Here is a 19870-nt window from a genome sequence, read left to right as displayed (position 1 = left end):
GACAGGCTCTGGGCAGCGGTTCCCAGGACCGGTTGCTCATCAGGAGCTGGGGAGGGATCGGGGGCAAGGAAGGAAGAGTCTGAGGCTCAGAGGCTGCCCAACTGGGGTCCAACTGTGCCAACTGTGCACGTGAGCCCCTGCTCCCTATGAAACAGGAAACGTGCCCTGTGCCGACAGGCTGACATCTTACTGTGGCTTTGTGGGAAAAAGCCAGCCCACATGCACACACCTCTCACCACAGCTGGTGGCAGAAAGGGCAAGGCTAACCCGGGCCATAGCAGAGGCCACACTGGCTCCGGACAGACAGAAGCACAGTGCTCACTGCACAACTAAAGCTCCAGAGATCAGGACGCAGGCTGAGAGTGAAGACACCCCTCCAGCTGGGCCTCAGTGTGGCATCAGGGACAGGGGGCTGCTGGCACCTGTGCCCTGGGCCCGTGAACGAGGGGCACGCTCAACCTCCAGGACAGCCCCCACTCCCACCATGGGGTCTGCAGCCTGGCTGGAGGAACTGGGAGGCTGGGGGAAGCTGGGGGCAGGGCCTGCGTTGGGGCCTGGGCTCTCCCTACTGGCTCCATCACCTCAGGCAGAGTGGCCTCACCTGTGGGCCAGGGACCCTCTGCCTCTCCCAGGACACGTGAGCCAACATGGCACGCAGCAGGGGAGGTAGGTGCTGCCTGAATCTGGAGGGTCTGCCTCCCCGGGAGGAAAGAGATTCCCCGGATGGTGTCCGTGACGGACACTAACCCATCTCCCCAGCGCCAGGTGTGCAGGCAAGGCCTGGGGATGGGGCAGGACGTACCTGAGCTCACCCAGCAGGCCAGTGACGGGACACAGCCTGAGTCCCACCCACTCTCCTTCCTCACCACCAGGCCACCGCTCCCAAGAGGGGAGCACCCACTGGCTCCGTCAAAGCGGCTTGCAGGGTGCTGGTTCTCGCCTCCGGGAGCTCAGGAGTGTCCACCCCCCAGCCTTGGTTTCTTCCCACTGAGGAGACATCAGAACTGCCTGGGCCCAGGGGTCATGTCTCCTGCTCCAACCCTCCATCCACCTTCCGGGGGATGGCCGGCCCACAGCCACCTTCCCTTCCCGGGCACGTTCCTCGGCCCCAGTCACGTCTGTACCGTCCTCTGCACAGCGTCCTGCCTTCCCCAGACCTGCTCCTGCTTCAGGAGCGGGCACAGATCACGATCCAGAAGGGCACTCTCATCATTCCCATCATGGTCCTGTGGGGTCGCCTGCTGAGGCCCCAGCCCCCACATGGAAGGGAAGGGGGGGCAGTCCCGGGTAAGAATGTCCCGCCCGGCCACCCCACCTCATGTGCAGCTGGCTCTCTGGCTTAGTCGGAAAAGCAGGTGACTCTTGATCTCGGGGTCATGAGTTCAAACCCCACACTGGGTGTAGAGATTACTAAAACAAAATAGAGAGGAGAGGCAAGCGGGCAGGCGCAGTGCTGCTGTGGGATCTGCTCCTCCCCGACCTCAACTGAAGACGCAGCTGCTGGGTTGGCTTAGGAGAGAGCCCAGAATTGCAATAAACCCTGAGTGGTTCCCGAGACTACTTCCGTGCAGCCTGTGCCCCAGGCAGGATGTGTGAGAGCAAGACGCCCCCCTCCTGCCCAGGCTCACCCAGGTCCCAGTGGGCCTCTGAAAAGAGGGGTGGTGCAGACCAGCACACGTGGGCCCTGCTCAGCCAGGGAGCAGCAGGGAGAGCTCTCAAGGGAGGGCAAGCCACGTGCACGGTCTCGATGTTGGCACAGCAGGGACCAGGGTTGGGAGGGGCAGCACCTGAGCAGGGACTGACAGGCAGGGACTCTCCCCATTGTGGCGGCAGAACCAAACTACTGGAAATAGTTCTACGAAGTGTCAGAAGACAGTCTGGGGTCCAGGTATCCTTTCCTCACCTGAAAAGTGCAATCCGTGGCTGGAGGGGCTGCTTTGGCACGGGGCCTGAGGCTGGAGCCAGGAGCACAGGGAGTGGGGTCAGGCCACCAGACAAGGGCTCCCCGAGAGCGGGACTTGTGCCGGGGAGTTCACCGATGTACTCTGGGCCATCCAACAGCGCTGTTACTTGCTGCCTGCTCAATTCCATACTTGCGTCCTCAACCACCTGTCACCTGGTAAAACCCATCAACTGACCACCCGACAGAGCGGGCACATTAGAACACTGCGCAGCAGAAACAACGGTCAAGGGCGAGCCCGAAGCAGGGGTCTGCTGTCAGGGACGCCCTCACACGGGGGCTGGGGTTTGGGGTGAAAGTGACCGTGACCGTGACCGTGGGGGGCAGGGGGCATGAGCCGGGGAGCCTCCTCCTCTTCCTCCTCTGCCCCTGAAGGCCTGGGCGGCAAGGGAGGCAGTCTCTACGGAGTCCTCCGTTTACGGATGTGGACAGAGCCCTGCCCGTGCCGCATCCGTGCGGCCCCCATGCAGAGGACCCGTAACCACAGTCGCCTGTCCATGAACTGCCCAGAATGCTCCAAGCAGCGCCTTCCACACAGGAGGCCCACCAGAGCCCACAGAGTCCCTGCTGTGCCAACATTCAGTGGGGTCTGCTGACTCTTCGAGCCTTGGCACCGTGAAGCCAACTGTCCCAGAGTCCAGAGTTTGGGGGACAGAAGGGGCTCTGGAGACAGGGGTCTGGGGATCAGCAGAAAAAAGGAAGCTAGCTCCGGCTTGCAGGACTCCCCATGACAGAGCCCCTCTTCCTTCTGGTTCTGAACCTAGGAGTTCAGTGGGCAGGCAGGAAGCCCACGCCTCCTTCTGTGGCACCGCTGGAAATTTTGTTCCAGTTCAAAGACTGAAACTCAATCAGACTCATTAGCTCAGTTATGAAAATTCAGAAGGGTAACTTACGGTAACAAACTACCCTTTCCTTTTCTAGAAACAATGAACAACAATAAAAGGGAGTATCTCCTGTAATTTTTCAATACAGTGTTTTATTTTGAAATAAGCAAACGCGCATGCAGCTGTGAGAGGCAATACGGACCCCTCGCGTGCCCCCTTCCCGGGAGCCTCAGTGACATGCTTGCAGAACCAGGACCAACAGGCCTTTTCAGCCACCAGACACTCACAGCAACACCCAGGCGACTCGCTAGAGCCGATGAGATAAAATGCGCGGGGACGAACCTGTCACATCCTTCTCAGGCTGATTTCCCCAAAGTCCCCCTTACCACCCTAAGATACCTGCCCAAGCTGACATGCAGAGTACAGTGAGTCCTCCGCTACCGCACAAATGGGACAGTTTCCCCGTTTCATCTGTCTGCAGCATCCAGGCTGAAACGGCAACTTCAGAAAACATGCACGCGGACACTGGCGAAGCTGCTGCTTTGAGGCACCACAGAAGCAGCCAGGAGACAGGGGCCGCGGGGCCCTGCGCTCAACGGGGGTCTCGGGCGGCGCTGAGTGGAGGCAGACGCGGGCTCTGGCCTCGAGGAGCTCACGGCCGGATGTAAGTGAGCTCCTGGAGGACAGGGAGAGCGGCGGCCAGAGCGGCTGTTCCAGGCAGCGGAGGCTCCTCACAGAGCACAGCTCCTGGATCCGGACGCCTGTGCAAGCGGTGGGGCCTGGGGACCCCTCTGAGGCGGCTTGCAAACGCAAGACGCGATACACAGGACACGCAGGGACACAGAGACCATTACCAGAACAGGCACCGTCTGCACAGGTCTGACAGACCGTGACCGGCGTGCAGCCGAGCACAGGTGAGGTCTCCACCCGCCACGTGCCAGGACGCACCTGTGCTCTCCACGGGTCCTGCCAATGCCACCGTGGCCTGCCGCCGACATTCATAGTAGAAGGAAATGCTAAATGTTAGCAGAGACAGTGAAAACAGTTATTTCTTTAAATTCCAGGTTCGAACTCTCTGAATTTGAGAGCCGGGATTAAGAATGTAACCCCAACTCGAGCCTGGCTCCCCAAGCCTGTAGGTCTGCCACCACACACCTTGGAGCCCTGGAACAGCCAGGCTCTTTCCCCACCCGCTTCTCCCCATCTAAATCCACCTGGCCTCGGAGAACAGGATGGAAGCCGCTGGACCCTCTTCCCAGAAACACACACGCAGGCACACACGTCAAAGAACAGACTTCAGGATCGCAAAGGAGCTCACCTCCTCAGTTTTCAGAGGAGATGAGGAATTGGAGGGGTGAAGTCTTGTCCACTGCTCTGGGGAGGGTCTTCTTCCACACTGACATTCTTCAAACCCCAGGGCCTGGGCTGTTGGTGGGACCTGACTCCGTCTCAGCTTCTGGGCGTAGGGCTATGGGGCCACCTCCACTGCCGCACAGTGCACCTTCATCCTGGGCAGGCCGTGGGCACCAGACAGCCCAGAGCCGGGAGACCAGGGCAGGTCATGAGCGCTGGGTGGCTCAGCTTTTCCTACCGCTTCTCTTAACCCCAGGATAGAAATGGGTGTTTTGTTAGAGACCAATATGCACTGCAAAGCCTGAAGACACGCAGGTATACAGATGTGGGTACAGGAGGCAGCCGAGATGACCAGCCCCACAAAACCTTTTTAATGGTCCCACAGAGCTTCAGCCGGAGATGGCTGTCAGGATGCCCCAACTCTCCCACGCTGTCCTGGGACCAGCTTATCGGGTCCTTGGGAGACAAGGTGGTCCCGAGCCAGCGAGGAGAGCTCCTCTGCCCAGCCCCACACCCGCAGTTTGACGCCCTGGGTGTCTGCACACACGGAGAACCCTGAGGTGGGATCTTTACAAAGGTCAGATTAGGTTTCTGGAAACAAAGTCCTCTGATACTATAAGCCAATCCTTTTATTTAGAACATTTTTACCATTTCACAGCTGGTCTGTCCATCCATCCACAGTCAGCATGTCCAGCCCTGTCCTTGGAGGGCCCACTCTCTAGTGGAGGCAAACACATGGATGAACAGGAGGAGCAGAAAGGCTAGGATTTGGGGGGATGGGGGTGGACAAATCTCCACGTTCCTGTGAGAGAGGGAAGGAGGTGTGAAGGAGGTGTGCATGTGGTGCCCACAGGGACTGGTGACCGATGGGGAGAGCCACCTGGCAGACATCGGTGACACCTTCCTCCTTTTACCTTATCAGCCAGTCCTGACTGGGAGACTCCAGCAAGCCGCCCCTCCCAGCAAGTGTGGTGGACGGCCCTGGCCAGGCACGGGTACGTCAGCACCGTCAACGGAGGGTGCAGGGCCTGCTACCCGTTTTGGTTCAGTGTGGAATGTGGTCAGTCTCGGCACCACCTCTCCCAGAGCACCATCCGGGGCAGCCGTCCAGGGCAAAGCGCAAGCCAGGCGCCTCGGGACAGATGTGAAGAGCAACCCTGTTCCCCAGGAGCCTTAGGTGGGGACAGAGGGACGTGTTAACCGGCTGAGCTACGGCTCTGCCTGAGCCCGTGGACACTGGCAGCAGGGACAGGAAAGGCCACGGGGGGAGGGAATGCTGACGGTGACCAGGAGGCCAACTCCGGCAGCAGGGGTGGGAGGTCAGGGGAGGAGGAGCACGATGGGGAGGACTCCACGCTCTTCATCAGAAGGAAGTCGACTCCACAGAGAAGGAAGCTGGTAAGCGGGCCCTCCCCTGCCTCCCTGCCGAGCGGAGGGGTCAGCGTTTCATACTGAGCATTTACGGCAGAGGGGTTTGCCCGCACCAGCACAGTCTTAGGGCCTTCTGAGAGCAGGCTGAGTCCCCAAAGAGGCTGCAAGGGGCCCTCCTTGCCAAGCCTCCCACCAGGTAGGCACAGGCCCCAGCACCAGGCCGGCGGAGCCCCAGCACTTCACAGCCAGACAGAGAAGGTGTGGACACCGCCCCCCTGCAGGGAAAGACTAACCGCTTGGCTGAGGCAGGAACCCCACTGGGTCTTCCTGGACCTCCGGGGCCCAAGGGCCCCTCCTGCTGCCAGCCCTCACTGCCTTGGGTTGACTCCCCCCCGGTGTGAGCTTCGTCATCCCGAGTAGGACTGCCCGACTGGGCCCTCATTTGGTTTTAGGGAACTCATGATCTGGACTCAGTAATGTTTCTCTCGTTACCAGTGGGCTAGCGCAGGCGTGGAGCCCAGGGGCACTGGGAATGGTCAACAGCCTCGTGTGGAATGTCACCGCTGTGGCTTTCTAGGCATGAGTGCTAGACTGTAAGGCAAAGGTCACATGTGCAGCCCTGCCCTGTGTTCACAGCAGGCCCCCAGCCACGCCCACGGCCTTCCTAGTAAACTCTGCATCTGCCTTCCTTTCATTTCCGGAAACGTGGGACTGGCCAGGAATTGAAGGCTGCACGTTGTGTTTAATCTGGAAATGCCATTCTGGCAGGCTGATGGCCAGAACGGGCAGAGCCAGGCAGAATATTAAGTATAGGAATTGTAAATGAGTCTAGAAATAACATTTACTAGACCAAAAATATACTTCTCAACAACTTCCGAAAAATCAGCAGAGACTCGTTCCTGATCTGGCAGCGCTGACCTTGCCACACGTTAACAAAGATCAGATTCTTAATGTGTGAACACACACTACACAAGTGCAAAAACATCTACCTCCCACCTCAGTTGGGGCAGGCCCAAGGCTCAGGGAGCAGGCACAGGGCGCAAGCTCTCCTAGGACGACTGTGGGAAGAAGCGCTGACACTGCTTCTCTCAAGGAAAAAACCAACAGTTCTGCACAAGACTTCCCAATGTGTTTTCATGCTGTTCCAACCGAACAGTCTTTGGACTGCATTCTCCCTCCGCAGCGTCTCGGCTGAGCCTTTGGGTACAAAGTGAACAGGGCAACTCGATCTAAATCCTCATGTCAGGGGCCCCGCTGCCTTCTGGGCCCTGTGGGCCTTTCAGGACCTGCAAAGGGTCTGAGCTATGGGGAAAAAACCAAAACATGTGTTGGCTCCAAGATGAAACAGCAAAATCAAAACAAATGCTTCACTGAATGTATACAGTGTATCATTAAGTCAACTCCATCAACTGTTATAAACATAATTTTCAAAATAATTCCATCACATTTGGAAACCATGGGTTAGGTTTTTCTCACTTTGCAAGAATTCCTGAATGTACAGTGAAAAATCACGTGCCCAAAGAGTTACAGCCAAATCATTTCACAAGCAAAACAGTAATACCCTTGTAAGTTTCCCTCCCCCAAACAATGATGTGCTGTGCGTGGGTGGGCCTTGCAAAGGTAAGGCCGCCTTGGGCTACATAGCCCTGAAGACTTCCCCAGCAGAGAGCAACACCCATCCCAGGAGAGGAGAGAAAGGATAGGTGAGTCCCAGAGCGCAGAGCAGGGACAGGGTGTAGACTACTGCCCAGCTTTACAGAGAAGACGGGCTGGAGAGCCAGGGGACTCGCGTGGGGTCACATGGCCTGGGGCTGAGCTCTCTGAAGCAGCACCCAGAGGGTCAACGGGCCTCAGAGGCCTTCCCCAGGTAGGAGCTGCTAAGAGCACAGCTCGGAGCCACCCTGACGTCCCCCATCCCCCCCCCCCCCCCGAGCAGGACACAGCTCGGAGCCCCTCTCCTCTGGCCGCAGGACACTGCTCGAAGCCCCCAACCCCCCTGGCCTCCCCCCGGTACAGGACACAGTTCAGAGCCCCCGACCTCCCCCCGGTGCAGGACACAGCTCGAGCCGTCCCCTCTGGCGCTGGACACAGCTCGGACCCCCCACGACTACCCCCCCAACCCACCGCTGCAGGACACAGGTTGGGGGCCCCATCCTCACCGTGCAGAACGCCGAGGCTGGGGAGCAGGGCGCTCCGTGACCCCAGGAAGTGGGGAAGGTGGACCCGGGTCGCCAGGCGGGGCTCCCAGGGCGATGTAACCCCGGCAGCGGCGTGGGCCCACCCGCGCCCGACCCCATGGGGGAAGGGCACCCCGCCCTAGCCGTGAGATGTCTTACCCGGGCCCGGGGTCTACCCGGGCCGGGCCCCCCCGCAGGAACCGCCCCTCCGCCCCTCCGCCCCGAGCCGGACACGCCCCGCCCTCCGCGCCCTCGGGCAGGGCGGCTGCCCCCACACCCACTGGGCCCCGCTCCCGGGCTCCGCGCACTGACCTCCGCGTCCCGGGCCGTCAGCGTGCCCGGGAGCCGCCCGGCCGCAGCGCCCACGCACTGCGCATGTCAGGCCGGCCCGACTCGGCTGGAACCGGATCCAGCCGGCCGGGCGGTGACGCAAGCGCGCGGGCGCTCGGCGTGTGAGGGCCCAGCGTGTGGGCGTGTCTCCGGACGGTGGGCGAGGCCCCCGCGCGTGGGCGTGGCTCCAGGCGGTAGGCGGGGCCTGTGGCCGCAGGTGGGCGTGGACCCCCAACCCCAGCCCCGTCCGGCTCTGCATAGGAGACAGGAGATGTGCGGCGCCAGGCTTCTTCTTTAAGGAGGTTGTTCAGAAGAGAATGGCGACTCAGGGCAGCTTCTCGGTCCACAGCTGGGCCACCCAGTGGCACAGACAGAGCCCACGCTCAGAGGTCTGCCCATTTCCACGCCCCGCTCCCGGGCTGCTCCGACAGGAGGCAGGAAAACCACTGCTGCAGCGCCCCCAGTCGCTCCCCATTTGTCTGCCCACAACATGGAGCCCCATCTGACTGGCAGGCTTTGGTCCCGCGTGCTGGCCCCATTCCCACACCTCCACCACTCGCAGCACCCTTGGGTTCCTTGAATCTGGCCTACTGTCTCCTCCCCAGGGCCTTTGCACAAGCTCGTCCCTTTGCCTGGAGCTTCATGACTAGTCCTCCCCAGTTTCGGAAAAACCTGTGCTTCACCTCCTGAGCACCCCCCCTCCCCATACCACGGCCCTGCAGCCCTTCTCAGAGTGGTGACAGAACACCCACTGGAGTCCTCTGATTAACATCTAGTCCCCTCAAACTGGGAGCTCCACAAGCGTGGGACTCTAAGACATTGCCCAGGCAAGGCCAAGTGTTAACAGAGACCCACTGAATAAATGAATCACAAAGCTTTTCCTTCACCATGTGAACGCCCAAATCTCTCTCGAGCATGTGTTCCCTCCCCAAGACTGCAGATGAATCTTAGGATGCAAGAAAAAACCACACGCGGGCAGCCAGGAGCCTTCTGAATCCACCCAGGGGCCTGCTGGAGGCTCTGGTGGCAGGGCTGGTTGGGGACAGGAGCGGACACGTCCAACCACCTCTCTGGCAAAGGTCAGAAGCTAGGCATCCCAGGACGCTCTGTCCTCTGGCTGCTTAGGCAGCTCTAGAAGCCGTTTCTTCATTCACCCACTGTGTGCCGGCTGGCGGGTGTGGGCTTCCCGCTCTGGGTGTGGATGCCCCAGCTTCCCAGCCCGATAAGGATCTCCAAGGTCCTGGAGCCAAGACAGACTCTTCCTGTGCTTTTCCTCTCGGTCATTTCACCCTTACCCATGGGCTAATCCACACAGAAGCTTGCTCAACAGTGACGATGGGGGCAGGCACACAGGGACTGCAGAGGCCTGTGCCAGAGTCGGATGGATGCAGGGGAAGGCAGAGGGCAGGGTGGGGACGGCCTCTGTGCCTGGTGGTCTCATCTGTGCTGTCCTGCTTAATCTCTGGGACGCAGGCATTGGCACCCACACTTTACAGATAAGTAAACTGAGACTCGGAACTGTTTTTTAAAAAGTTTCCACGATTGCCAGTTTCCTGGAAAGGGCTCCATTCTGGGACTTCTGAGTCCTAGAAGATCTACGTGCTGACTTTCTAATGCATTCCAGTGTCACTGCTCAGCCTTAAGAGCCCTTGGATTGATTGCTTTCTTCACACCCCATCTGGCTCCCGTGACTCAGCAGCAGCCCTGGGAGATGGGAGCGGGAAGGGGAGGGAGCTGGCTTGGCACACCACACGCAGGGACGGGATACACGGCTCCCAGTGCGCTCTCACACCCTCCACCCTTCACACCTGGGCCTGGGGCTCAGTGAGGGCCCCACATGTGCCAGGCCTGCCTACTCCCAACCCACTGTCCCTTCCGGGCCCTGCAGGTTGCGTTCCAGCACGCCTAGGGCACACACAGAGGCCTGGGCCCTGGGCAGGTGGGGCTCTCTGCCACAGCAGGTGCTGCCAGGCCATGCTTCCCACCAGCTGTCTGACCCTGGGCCTCACCAGAGAGCAGCAAGCACAGGGCCACTCACTGTGCCCATGGGCTTCAGTGTGGGGGCCCCGAGAGAAACGGTACTAGTACAGCCCAAGAGCCCTTGTGGTGTGAGCCTGCGGCGGCAGCTGACCCACCCCAAGGGACCCTACAGCCCCACCCTCTCCTGGCAACTTAGCTCAGCAGCTCCTGGTTAGGAAGAGCCGGCATCGCCAAGGACCAGGACTCATTTCACAAATATTTGTTAAGCAATGTTTTCACAAGAAATACTCCTCTGAGTGCTAACTATGCTGGGGGTACAGAACAGACAAAAATGCCTGCAGCCACAGTCCGAATGCTTGTTTCCCCCAAATTCATATGCCGAACCTAATCCCTGGTGTGATGGTATCCGGAGGTGGGGCCTTCGGGACATGCATGGGTCATGAAGGCAGAGACCCAGAGAGCTCCCTGGCCCCTTCCACCACACGAGGACACAGCCAGAAGGTGGCCCGCCGTGAACCAGGAGGAGGCCTTCCCCAGAACCCGACCATGCCGGCACCTTGGTCTTGGGCGTCCAGCCTCCAGAACGGAGGGACATCAGTGTCTGTTTATAAACCATGCCGGCTGTGGTATTCCACTACAGCAGCCTGAAGTGACCAAGATACCTGCCCATAGCGAGATTACGTGAGAAGACTAAAATACTGAGGGGAAAATTAGGTAGGCTAGTTGGAGAGTAAGTTGATTTTATGTTTTGTGATTTAAATGTCTGGGGTAGGATGAAGGTCGAGAAAAACAGTGGTGGGTACGCAGCACCTGAGACCCAAGGTGAGGGCACATAGCCTTTGGTATGTGGGAGAAAGGGGGTACAGTGAGCACACAAGTCCTGGGGAGGGGGCATGGAGGCCCACATGAGGCAGAGGAGAAGCTAGGTGCCTGGGGTTCTAGAACCATGAGTTTCTCACCAGACCTTCCCCCAGAGGCAATACGACCTAGCCTTCAAAACCAGGGTGCCAGGCCCCCCAAGATCATGTTGATCATTGAGTCACAAAACAAAGAATAAATATGTTTGACATAAACATTACGAACTTGAATGTTTGGTCGATCGCATGCCCAATTTCCGGGCATGCCGCCTCCCAGAGGACCAATCACTGGTGAAATCCAAAGAAAATGCCGCAGGGGCATCGGAACCCCCACCTGGATACAGACAGACACAGCCTACAAAGCTCCTGCACACAGCACTTCCCTCCTGCTGAGGCTCCAGGCACAGGCCCTGCCTGGACGTGGTATCTGGTGGACAGAAACCGTGTGTGGCAGAGGGGGGCCGAGGGGGTAAAGCCCCGGGTGAGCAGGGTCTGCTGTCAGCCACAAGGAAGGGGAAGCAAAGCCAAGTACAGCTCAAGGCCTTCCGGGCTCTGGTCTCTGGGCCAGGTCGGCCCCTCCCCTCCCTGGCAGGGCAGGGCCTCCGTCACTGCAACCTTGGGTCGTGGAGGCCCCCCGAGGTCTCCTGCAGAGCCTCACATCCAGGCCAAGTGGTGTCTCACTGGGATCCTATTAACCACTGACGGAAGAACGCGCAGCAAGCTCTGGCAGAACACAGGCGGGGAGGGGCTACTTCCCAGCGCGTCCATGAAGGCACTACTAGCCTGGCAGCAAAACCACACGAAACAGCACAAAACAGAGAAAACCACAGGCCAGAACCCTCACAAATATAAGTGCAAAGATCCTAATCAGCAGCACATAAAAAGAATTGTAGACCGCAACTGCGTGGAGTTTATTCCAGGGATGCAAGGCCGATTCGGTATTCAAGATCAATCTGTACAATCCACCCTATCAACCGGCTAAAGAAGAAAAAGCACACCATCACATCGACAGAGGCAGGAAAAGCAGGCCACAAAATTCAAATCCCATTCACGATACACATCCTCAGAAAACTGCTGACTGCGGGAAGCTTCCTTAACTTGATAAATAACATCTATACCCCCACCTGCCCCGCAAGTCCAGGGGCAAGGCACAAAGGTCCTCTTACACATTAACACTGGGAGCCCTGGCCAGCATGACAAGGCAGTAAACGGGAATCAAAGGCGTTCAGACTGGAAAAAAAGAAATACAACTGTCTGTATTTATAGATGGTGTGGCAGTCGGTACACAAAATCCCAAGGAACCTACAAAATACCTCCAAGAACTCATGAATCCAGCAAGATCGCAGAACACAAGAGCAAAACGCAAAAGTTGATTGTATTTCTATGACTTAGCACTATATGTACAGAAACTCAAATTTAAAATACAATACCACCTACAATTGCTCAAAAAAAAAAAACAACAAAAAACCTTAGTTGCAAATCCAATAAAACATGTTCAGAATCTGTATGCTAAAAACTGAAAAGAAATCAGATGAAAGAAACTAAAGACAGTCTAAGTGAATGGGAGACGTGCTGTGTTCACGGACTGGAATCCAACCTGGCAAAGCCAGTTCTTTACAAGAGGAGAGACTGTTTGCATGCAAAAGCCCAGCCAGACTTTTCACACATATATACAAGATTATTCTAGGATTTATATGGAAAAGCAGAGGAACTGGAATACTCAGAAATTCTGAAAAAGGAAAATAAAGTAGGAAGAATCACTCTATTTGATTTCAAGACTTACTGTATAGCCACTGCAATCAGGACAGCGTGCTATTGACGGAGGGAGACAGACCCATGAGCAGAAAGCGATAGAGAGCCCAAAACTGCCTCTTTAGCACGTTGAATTCTGACAAAGGTGTAAGAGTAATTCACTGGAGGAAAGACAGTCTTTTCAACAAATGACACCGGAGCAACAGGACATCCATGGGCAAAAAATGGACCTTGAACCAAAGAAGATGTACAGATGGCAAATAAAAATACGAAAAATTCTCAACATCATGTATCACACACACCTGTTAAGAAGCGCCAAAATCCACAACACCGTCTCCAGCAGATGCTGGAGAGGATGCGGAGCGGCGGGCTGCTGGTGGCAGTGTCAGATGGGGCGGCCACTTCGGAGTACAGTTGGGCAGTTTCTTACAAAACTAGGCATATTCTCACCACCCGATCCAAGCAATCATCCCCCTTGGTATTTACCCAAAGGAACTGAAAACTTAGGTCTGCGCCAAAACCTGCACACATGTCTACAGCAGCCAATTCTCAGTTGCCAGAATTTGGAAACAACCAGCATGTTCTTCAATAGGGGATGGATAAACAAACCATGGTCCATCCAGACAGTGGCAAATTGTGCAGCACTAAAAAGCAGTGAGCTCTGAAGCCACGGGGGGCATGGGGGAACCATAAATGCATGTTCCTACTAAGTGAAGGAAGCCAGTCTGAAAAGGCTTCGTACTGAATGATTCCAACTAATGACATCCTGGAAAAGGCAGGACTACAGAGATGGTAAAAGATCGGTGGGTGCCAGGGGTTATGCAGGTGGAGGACTAGAATGAGTAGGCAGACCACAGAGGCTTTTCTAGCAGTGAAACTGCTCTGTATGATACTGTCGTGGTGCATACCTGTCCTCACACATGTGTCCAAACCCACAGAACGTACAGCCACCCAGAGTATGCCCTGGCGGGGAACTGTGGACTCTGGGTGGTGATGACGAGCTGAAGTAGGTTCACCAACTGTGACAAATGTACCATGCAGGGGGATGCAGATAATGGGGGGAGGCTGTGCGTGCGTGGGGACAGGGGAATATGGGAAATCTTGGTACCTTTTGCTCAACTTCACTGTGAACCTAAAACTGGCATTTAAATAGTCTATTAAAAAAAAAAAAAACAGGGGTGCCTGGCTGGTTCAGTCGGAGGAGCGTGCCGCTCGATCTCTGAGTCATGAGTTCGTGCCCCACACTGGGTGTAGAGATTACTTTAAAAAACAAAACAAAACATAAAAACCTGACCTAACCCTCACAATTATTAACGTACAAAAATTAACTCAGACGGATCATAGACTTACATATCGAATATAACACTATTAGAAGAAAACATAAGAGAAAGTCTTTGGGACATAGGAATTAGTGAAGACTTCTTAAACATGACACCAAACACAGATCCATTAAAAAAAAAAAAAAATCATTAAACCGACTTCACCAAAAGTGAGAAGCTTCTCTTCTCTATGAAAGACCTTGCTGAGGGCGCATAAAGACAAGCCACAGGCCGGGACAAAATATTTACAAACCCCGTGGGTAACAAAAGTCTCATATCCAGAACGCACGCAGAACTCTTGCAACTCAATGGTTAGCAAACACACAACCCAATTAGAAAATGGGACAGGGACAGACATTTCACCGAAGAAGGTATAGGGATGGCGAGTTAGCACACACAGAGATGTGCGCTATCACAGGGCACCGGGGCAGAGCCAACGAAAGCATAGGGAGGGACCACTCCGCACCTGTGGGGACAGCTGAGACCAGCGGGGTCGACCCCCAGAACTGGCAAGGCTGCAGACAGCGCGGGCACACACACGGCGGGCGGGAATGCAGACATGCTACAGCCACCCTGGAAAACAGTTTGGTTGGTTCTTCCAAAACTGAACATGCACATACCCTATGACCCAGCAACTGAGAAATGAAAATTTATGTCCGCACAAAACCTGTCACAACTGCTGGGCTGCTCTGTCGGTAACAGCTCCAAGCTGGACGCAGCAGACACAAGCTTGGAGCAGTGAGTGACTGAGCAAAACCCGCCCCTCCGGACCACTACTACCGGTCAGAAATAAGGAGGAGCGGTCTAATGGGACACAGCAACAACCTGGACCTCTCAGGACGTCAGGAGGAGGGAAGACAGCCAATCCCCAAAGGACACACACTGTATGGCTCCGTTACGTAACACCCTCACGACGACACGACTACAGAGAGTGCGTGCATGGGGCCGTGAGGGGTAGCACAGTGTGAAGGACACTTTTTGTGTCTCGACGTCGGTGTTGTGGGGATACACATGAGCACTGTGCCACGGTGCCCACAACAGTTTCCCGGTTTTGGTATTGTTCTAGAGTTATGCAGAATATAACCCTGAGGGAAAAGTGGGGGAAAGGTACAAGGGACTGTGCTCTGCTATTTTTGCAACTTCCTGGGAATCTGTAATTATTTAAAAATAAAAAGCTAAAAAAAAAAAGAGGGAGAGCTCCAGAACAGAAACAGTACCAAAAAAGCAAATTCTGTGCCCCAGTCTGGGGGGGTTGGGTGTGGCTCAGACGAGCTGTCCCCACAAGAGCTGCATATGTTGGTGACAGCCCCACACTCAAGCCAGAAGGAGTAAGGCCACTGGCGGGACCCTGCCTAGCTCAGTCCTCACTTGGCTCCAGGCCTGGCCAAACGCCCAGCAGCCAGCCCCCCACCCCCTCCCCAAGGCCGGAGCGCTGGGCCCAGGCTTCTCGGGGCTGTGGGGCCTGGGCCCCTCCTGCCTTCGCTGGACAGGCTGACTGGGGGAACCAGGCGGAACCGCAGCCCAATCTCTTCCGAAGCCCCCCCGCCAGGCAGGCTACTGGCACATTGCTCGGCCCGATCTGGGGGCTGGGGCGTTCTGCTGTTGTGGAAACGGCAGCCTTCCGGCTTCACCACTCCCGAGCTTCCCGGGTAAAAGACAGGAGGCGCAGCCTAACGCGCAGGCGGCTGCACTCCCGCACAGAGCAGGCTGTCGAAAGGCCACTTGGGCACCAGCTCCTCCAGCGCGCCCACCCCCGCTCCGTGAAGGAAGCGCTCCCACACGCACTACTTTTAACGCCGATGAAAGGCTTCAGAGGAGGAAAAGCAAACTGCCAGCATCGAGATTCCAGTTCTTCCCGCTAACTCCCGCGGGGGCTCAGTGCCCACAGTCTGCACGCCCACAAGGCCCCACCCGGGCCGACGCTGGTGCGGGGGCGGTGCGGGATCCAGGCTGGGCTCTGTGCCCGGGCCCTGGGGATGGAGACCTGCGAGGTCACCAAGCTGCGCCCAGGCCGGGTCTGACCCGCCCCTGCACCAGCAGGGCCCCGTGCAGCAGCGCGGGGTCTCTTTCTTTTGGCCCCCCCTTTTGGGAATTTTACAGGAGATCCCAAAGATACACAAAAGTCTACTGAATCCTCGCGCGTTCAGCAGTATGGCCCCTCTTTCCCCTCCCGGTCTAGCCTCGGGCGATTCTGAAGCAAAGCCCAGACATCACATCTATTTTCAGTATATCCCTACAACACTTAAGCACCAAGCTCTAACGCGCTCCTGGGGAAAAGGAGGCGAGGAGCCCAGCGCAGCGCAAATGCGCTCCTCCGCCCAGGAGCGGCAGGAAGGAAGGTTTCTCCTGGCCCAGCAACAGCCCGGCCTATGAGAAGTCCCCACTCCGGCCTCTCCAGTGGGCTCTTGTCCCAAGCAGCATCCTTGCTCTCCCTTCCCTCGGTTCTAAGACGGGCCTGTGGGTCATCGCGCTATGCCCGTGCTAACTGCAATTCCTTTGCCATTCCGGAATAAAGAAGGAACCACTTTTCACATAAAATAACTGGCTGTTCTGTTTTTAGGGTTAACATTACATTTGTGTGTTTGTGTATAGTATAAAATACAGACATAAGATTATATAAATAAAAAATATATAACTACAAAGAATAGCTTTTTCTAAGAAACTATCTCTATTAACTGTGTTATGTGGAAGCTGGATTGTGAGTTCTTTCTGGCTACAATTGGGGCAGAAAAGTCTGACTGGATGAGTCCAATGAAATGCCAAGTTGTTGTCTGCCTTTGTGGGTGTGTATACCTGTGATGACAACAAAGAAACCACAGGCCCAGCTCTGAACCAACAGCCAGACATCAGCCACACGCTTCCCGTCTAGCCCATGGGCTTTCCTAGGGTGGGACTCTGCCTCTTACCAAGCCCTCCACGCTGCCTTATCAAAGTCTACTACACTTTGCTGGAGCCCTGAAGAACATGAACTTATATTAATAGAACCACACAGAAGTCATGATACAGAACCCTCCTCTAAACCAGACTCGTAAGAACTAACAAATTAACTTTGAACATTCCTTGTCCCTGATCAACACATCACCTAGGATCCAATGTACAGTGTAAGTACATCATTACTGAATGAAGGTGCACCTTCAAAAGGAAGATGACCCTGCCTTTCCGTCGAGGCTAGGGCAGCTGGAACCCTCCACGGCCTGGTCCCTAGCCCCCAAGAGAATGACTCCGGGCAGCAGGCTACTCTCAGGTTCCCAGCCAGCAGTCCAGAGTCCCCTGAGCGTGGAATGCAGCCTTTCTTATCGACTGCCACTCCAGAATCACCAGAAAGACTTGCCAAGTCTCTAAACTGTGCTAAGCAAAGGGCCATTGTGATGTTTCTGTAATCCAGGGAGAGGCATCTCCGTGATCTCAGCAGAAAACTGGGCCGGAGTCTCCCTTTTCACTGCAGAGTGCAGTGCACAATTAGGGCACCAGCCTTGTGACCACAGCAGATGCAGCTACAAAGGCTCAGCCTTGGGGCCCAGGGGCCCCCAACTCCTATTCCTGAGGAAACCTCACCAGCAATCCAGGGGAGGCCAACTCCACGTGGTTTTCACAAAGTGACATCTGAGCACGACGCAGTCAGAAACCCAGGATGCATGCAGGTCCATCACACGGCTCTTACATCCCAGTCTACGTCTGCCCAAGATGGTGGTGCTGTCCCCACAGACGTCTGGCTCCCCTGGGAACTGGCCTGAACGGTTGGGGAGCAGCTAGCAGCAAGATACAAAGCTGTAGCCCTCTGGAGCGTATTTACATTCCCTAGCTATAAAATGCTGCTCTTGGCTCAGCTGGAGGGGGGGCTTACTTTGAAGATCTCCCACCCACCCCCACCCCCCAGACTCTCTGCCATTTTTCCTGACCCCGTTTGCTTGCTTGGCAGAGGAAGTCTTTCTTTGCCGACAAGGCAGCGTAGGTGACCTGAGCACTAAGTGCCTTCAACGGAGCTGAATGTCAGCTCACCCCAGTTACAAGCAGCCGCTCTTGTGGTCAAATACCCCATGGGCAGACCTCATTAGACCTGGCATTCCAGGGACTCTGAGCAGGAACTCTGCTAAGGCCACTCAGACAACAGAGACAATACTTTACTTGGGCAGTCTGGGTCCAAATCCTGACCCCACCATCTGCTGTGTGACCTTGGGCAAGCTGCTTAAGCTTTCTGAGCCTTGATGCAACTTAAAATGAGAGTACTGTATTTCACTGCTGCTAAGACACATTTTCTCATCTCTAAAATCAGAATGCTTAGAATGGACGGTGTCAGAATTTAACTGGCTGAGTGTTTTCAGTGGTTCATAAAGCAACTGTGCAGCATTAATGATGTCTTGGATGTGATGAAATGTGCAGGAAATACCTCAAGAGGTTGCTCTGGGGGCCTGGGTTAGGAGCTGGCAGAGTTAGGCTCTCCGAGCTGTGTGGAGTACCCGCTGTGGCCAGGTGCCTACTTCTACAAACCCACTTCTGGTGCTTGGCTGAGAAGTGACGGCAATGACAGCAGGGCCAACGGGGTCTACACGTGAGCTGGACGGAGTGAGGCTCTGCTGCACCCTTCGACCAACGGGAGTCTGGTCCGCCAGCTCAGCCCCGACCTCCCTCTAGTCAGTGGTCAAGAAGCGATCCCGTGAGCACGCGGGCAGCACCTGGACGCTCGTCGCCAGCCCTGGCTGCCATCCTCGTCTGTTGCGGTTCGCTCAACCCCTGCGCAGAAAGCAAATCTGCGTTAAGTTCTTGCAACCTGCATGCTTTGATTTTCAGAAAGAAATGCTCTTGGATCCTGAGCCAGAATGCGCCGCTAAGGGTACTATTACACACCGTAAGAAGTACAGGAGAGTAAGTCATCTTGTTCTTTAAACGTTCCCAACGTTTAATTATAACAACAGCTACAAGACTAAGGAGGCTGCAGACAATGCGCTGTGTCTTTCGGTGGTTTTCCCGCAGCCAGCTCAGTGGACAAGATAATTCCTTAGACCGGGAAGGAACCGGTGAATTTGGAAGCACAAGCGCAGGCTGCGAAGGAGCAGGTGCACCTGTTAAGGGCCAGATTACAACCTTCGGAGGGTGGGGGGGGAGCCTGTCCCCTGCAGATTAGAGTGCGTTCTGACTCAGCACAACCAGCACCAGCGCTTCAGGGAGCCCAAGGGGGCGCCCGGGCTTTGCGTCCGGCACGCGGCTGACCCCGGGTCACCGCACGCGCGCCGCCCCGTCCCGCCCCGCCCCGCCCCGCCCGCGCGGTCGAGTGCGGCCCGAGCCCGGGGGCGGGGGCGGGGCCGGCCGGGGGCGGGGCGGGGCCGGGCGGCGGTCACGTGTGTACACAGGCCCGCGCGGCGTGCGCGCCGTGAACCCAGCCACCGCCTCCTCGGAGCCCCGAGCTGCCCGCCCCGCGGCGACTGCGCGGCCCGCGGCCCAGCGAGCCGGTGAGTGGGCGCCAAACGCGGGGTCGGCCGGCGGGCACGCTCGGGGTCTCGGCCCGCGCGGGGAGCAAGCCCCGGGCTGCGGCGGCCCCGCACGGACTCTCCGGTGCCTCGGCCCCGCCCTGGCGCTGTCCCCTTGCGGGGTGGGGGCGCTATTCCCTGGAGGTTTGGGGGTGCTGTCCCCCCGGGGGGGTAGGGGCGCTGTCCCCTGGAGGTTTGGGGCTGCTGTTCCCTTGCGGGGTGGGGGCGCTGTCCCCCAGAGTTTTGGGAGTGCTGTCCCCCAGGGGAGGAGGGGCGCTGTTCCCTGGAGTTTTGGGGGTGCTGTCCCCTTGCGGGGGCGGGGACGATGTCCGGCATCTGGGGCCAACCTCCAGCTGCGCGCTGACCGGGCCGCCGCTACCCTGCGGTCATTAACCTGTGGAGGGGCATGTGGCTTAGCAACACCGCTGTTCCCTCACATGTCCTGCGGGGCGGGGGGGCGGGGGGCCGGGGGGTGGGGGGGG

At 56.9% G+C, this 19870-nt stretch overlaps 2 protein-coding genes and 1 long non-coding RNA gene across 12 annotated transcripts in view; 1 reads left to right on the top strand and 2 right to left on the bottom strand.

Moving 5' to 3' along the window:
* CHLSN (cholesin) overlaps window positions 1-19870 on the bottom strand; it is a 128293-nt gene that overhangs the window by 21286 nt on the left and 87137 nt on the right. The window contains exon 1 of one of the 10 annotated variants that reach the window (XM_073886267.1): window positions 7668-7899. The exons of the other annotated variants lie outside the window; for them this stretch is intronic. Coding sequence (XP_073742368.1) covers window positions 7668-7805 — 138 coding nt within the window. The 5' untranslated portion in view covers window positions 7806-7899. Of the gene's footprint in view, window positions 1-7667; window positions 7900-19870 lie in introns of those variants that run through there. 10 annotated transcript variants of the gene reach the window in all.
* On the bottom strand, window positions 2917-7482 carry LOC112816893 (uncharacterized). The gene is made up of 2 exons (XR_003206260.2): window positions 5052-7482; window positions 2917-4939 (listed from the first exon to the last, which is right to left on the bottom strand). It is a non-coding gene; the product is annotated as an uncharacterized lncRNA (long non-coding RNA).
* Window positions 19259-19870, top strand: part of GPR146 (G protein-coupled receptor 146) — an 18722-nt gene continuing 18110 nt past the window's right edge. Inside the window, exon 1 of the mRNA XM_025863658.2 lies at window positions 19259-19370. The gene's annotated coding sequence lies outside the window, so the exon portion shown is untranslated. The remainder of the gene's footprint in view (window positions 19371-19870) is intronic.

The sequence above is a fragment of the Callorhinus ursinus genome, unplaced genomic scaffold, assembly GCF_003265705.2.
Source record: "Callorhinus ursinus isolate GAN/ISIS: 27379988/994484 unplaced genomic scaffold, GSC_fseal_2.0 scaffold70, whole genome shotgun sequence".
NCBI lineage: Eukaryota > Metazoa > Chordata > Mammalia > Carnivora > Otariidae > Callorhinus > Callorhinus ursinus.
The sequence above is the reverse complement of the archived record's forward strand: the minus strand, read 5'-3'. Positions and strand labels throughout refer to the sequence as shown.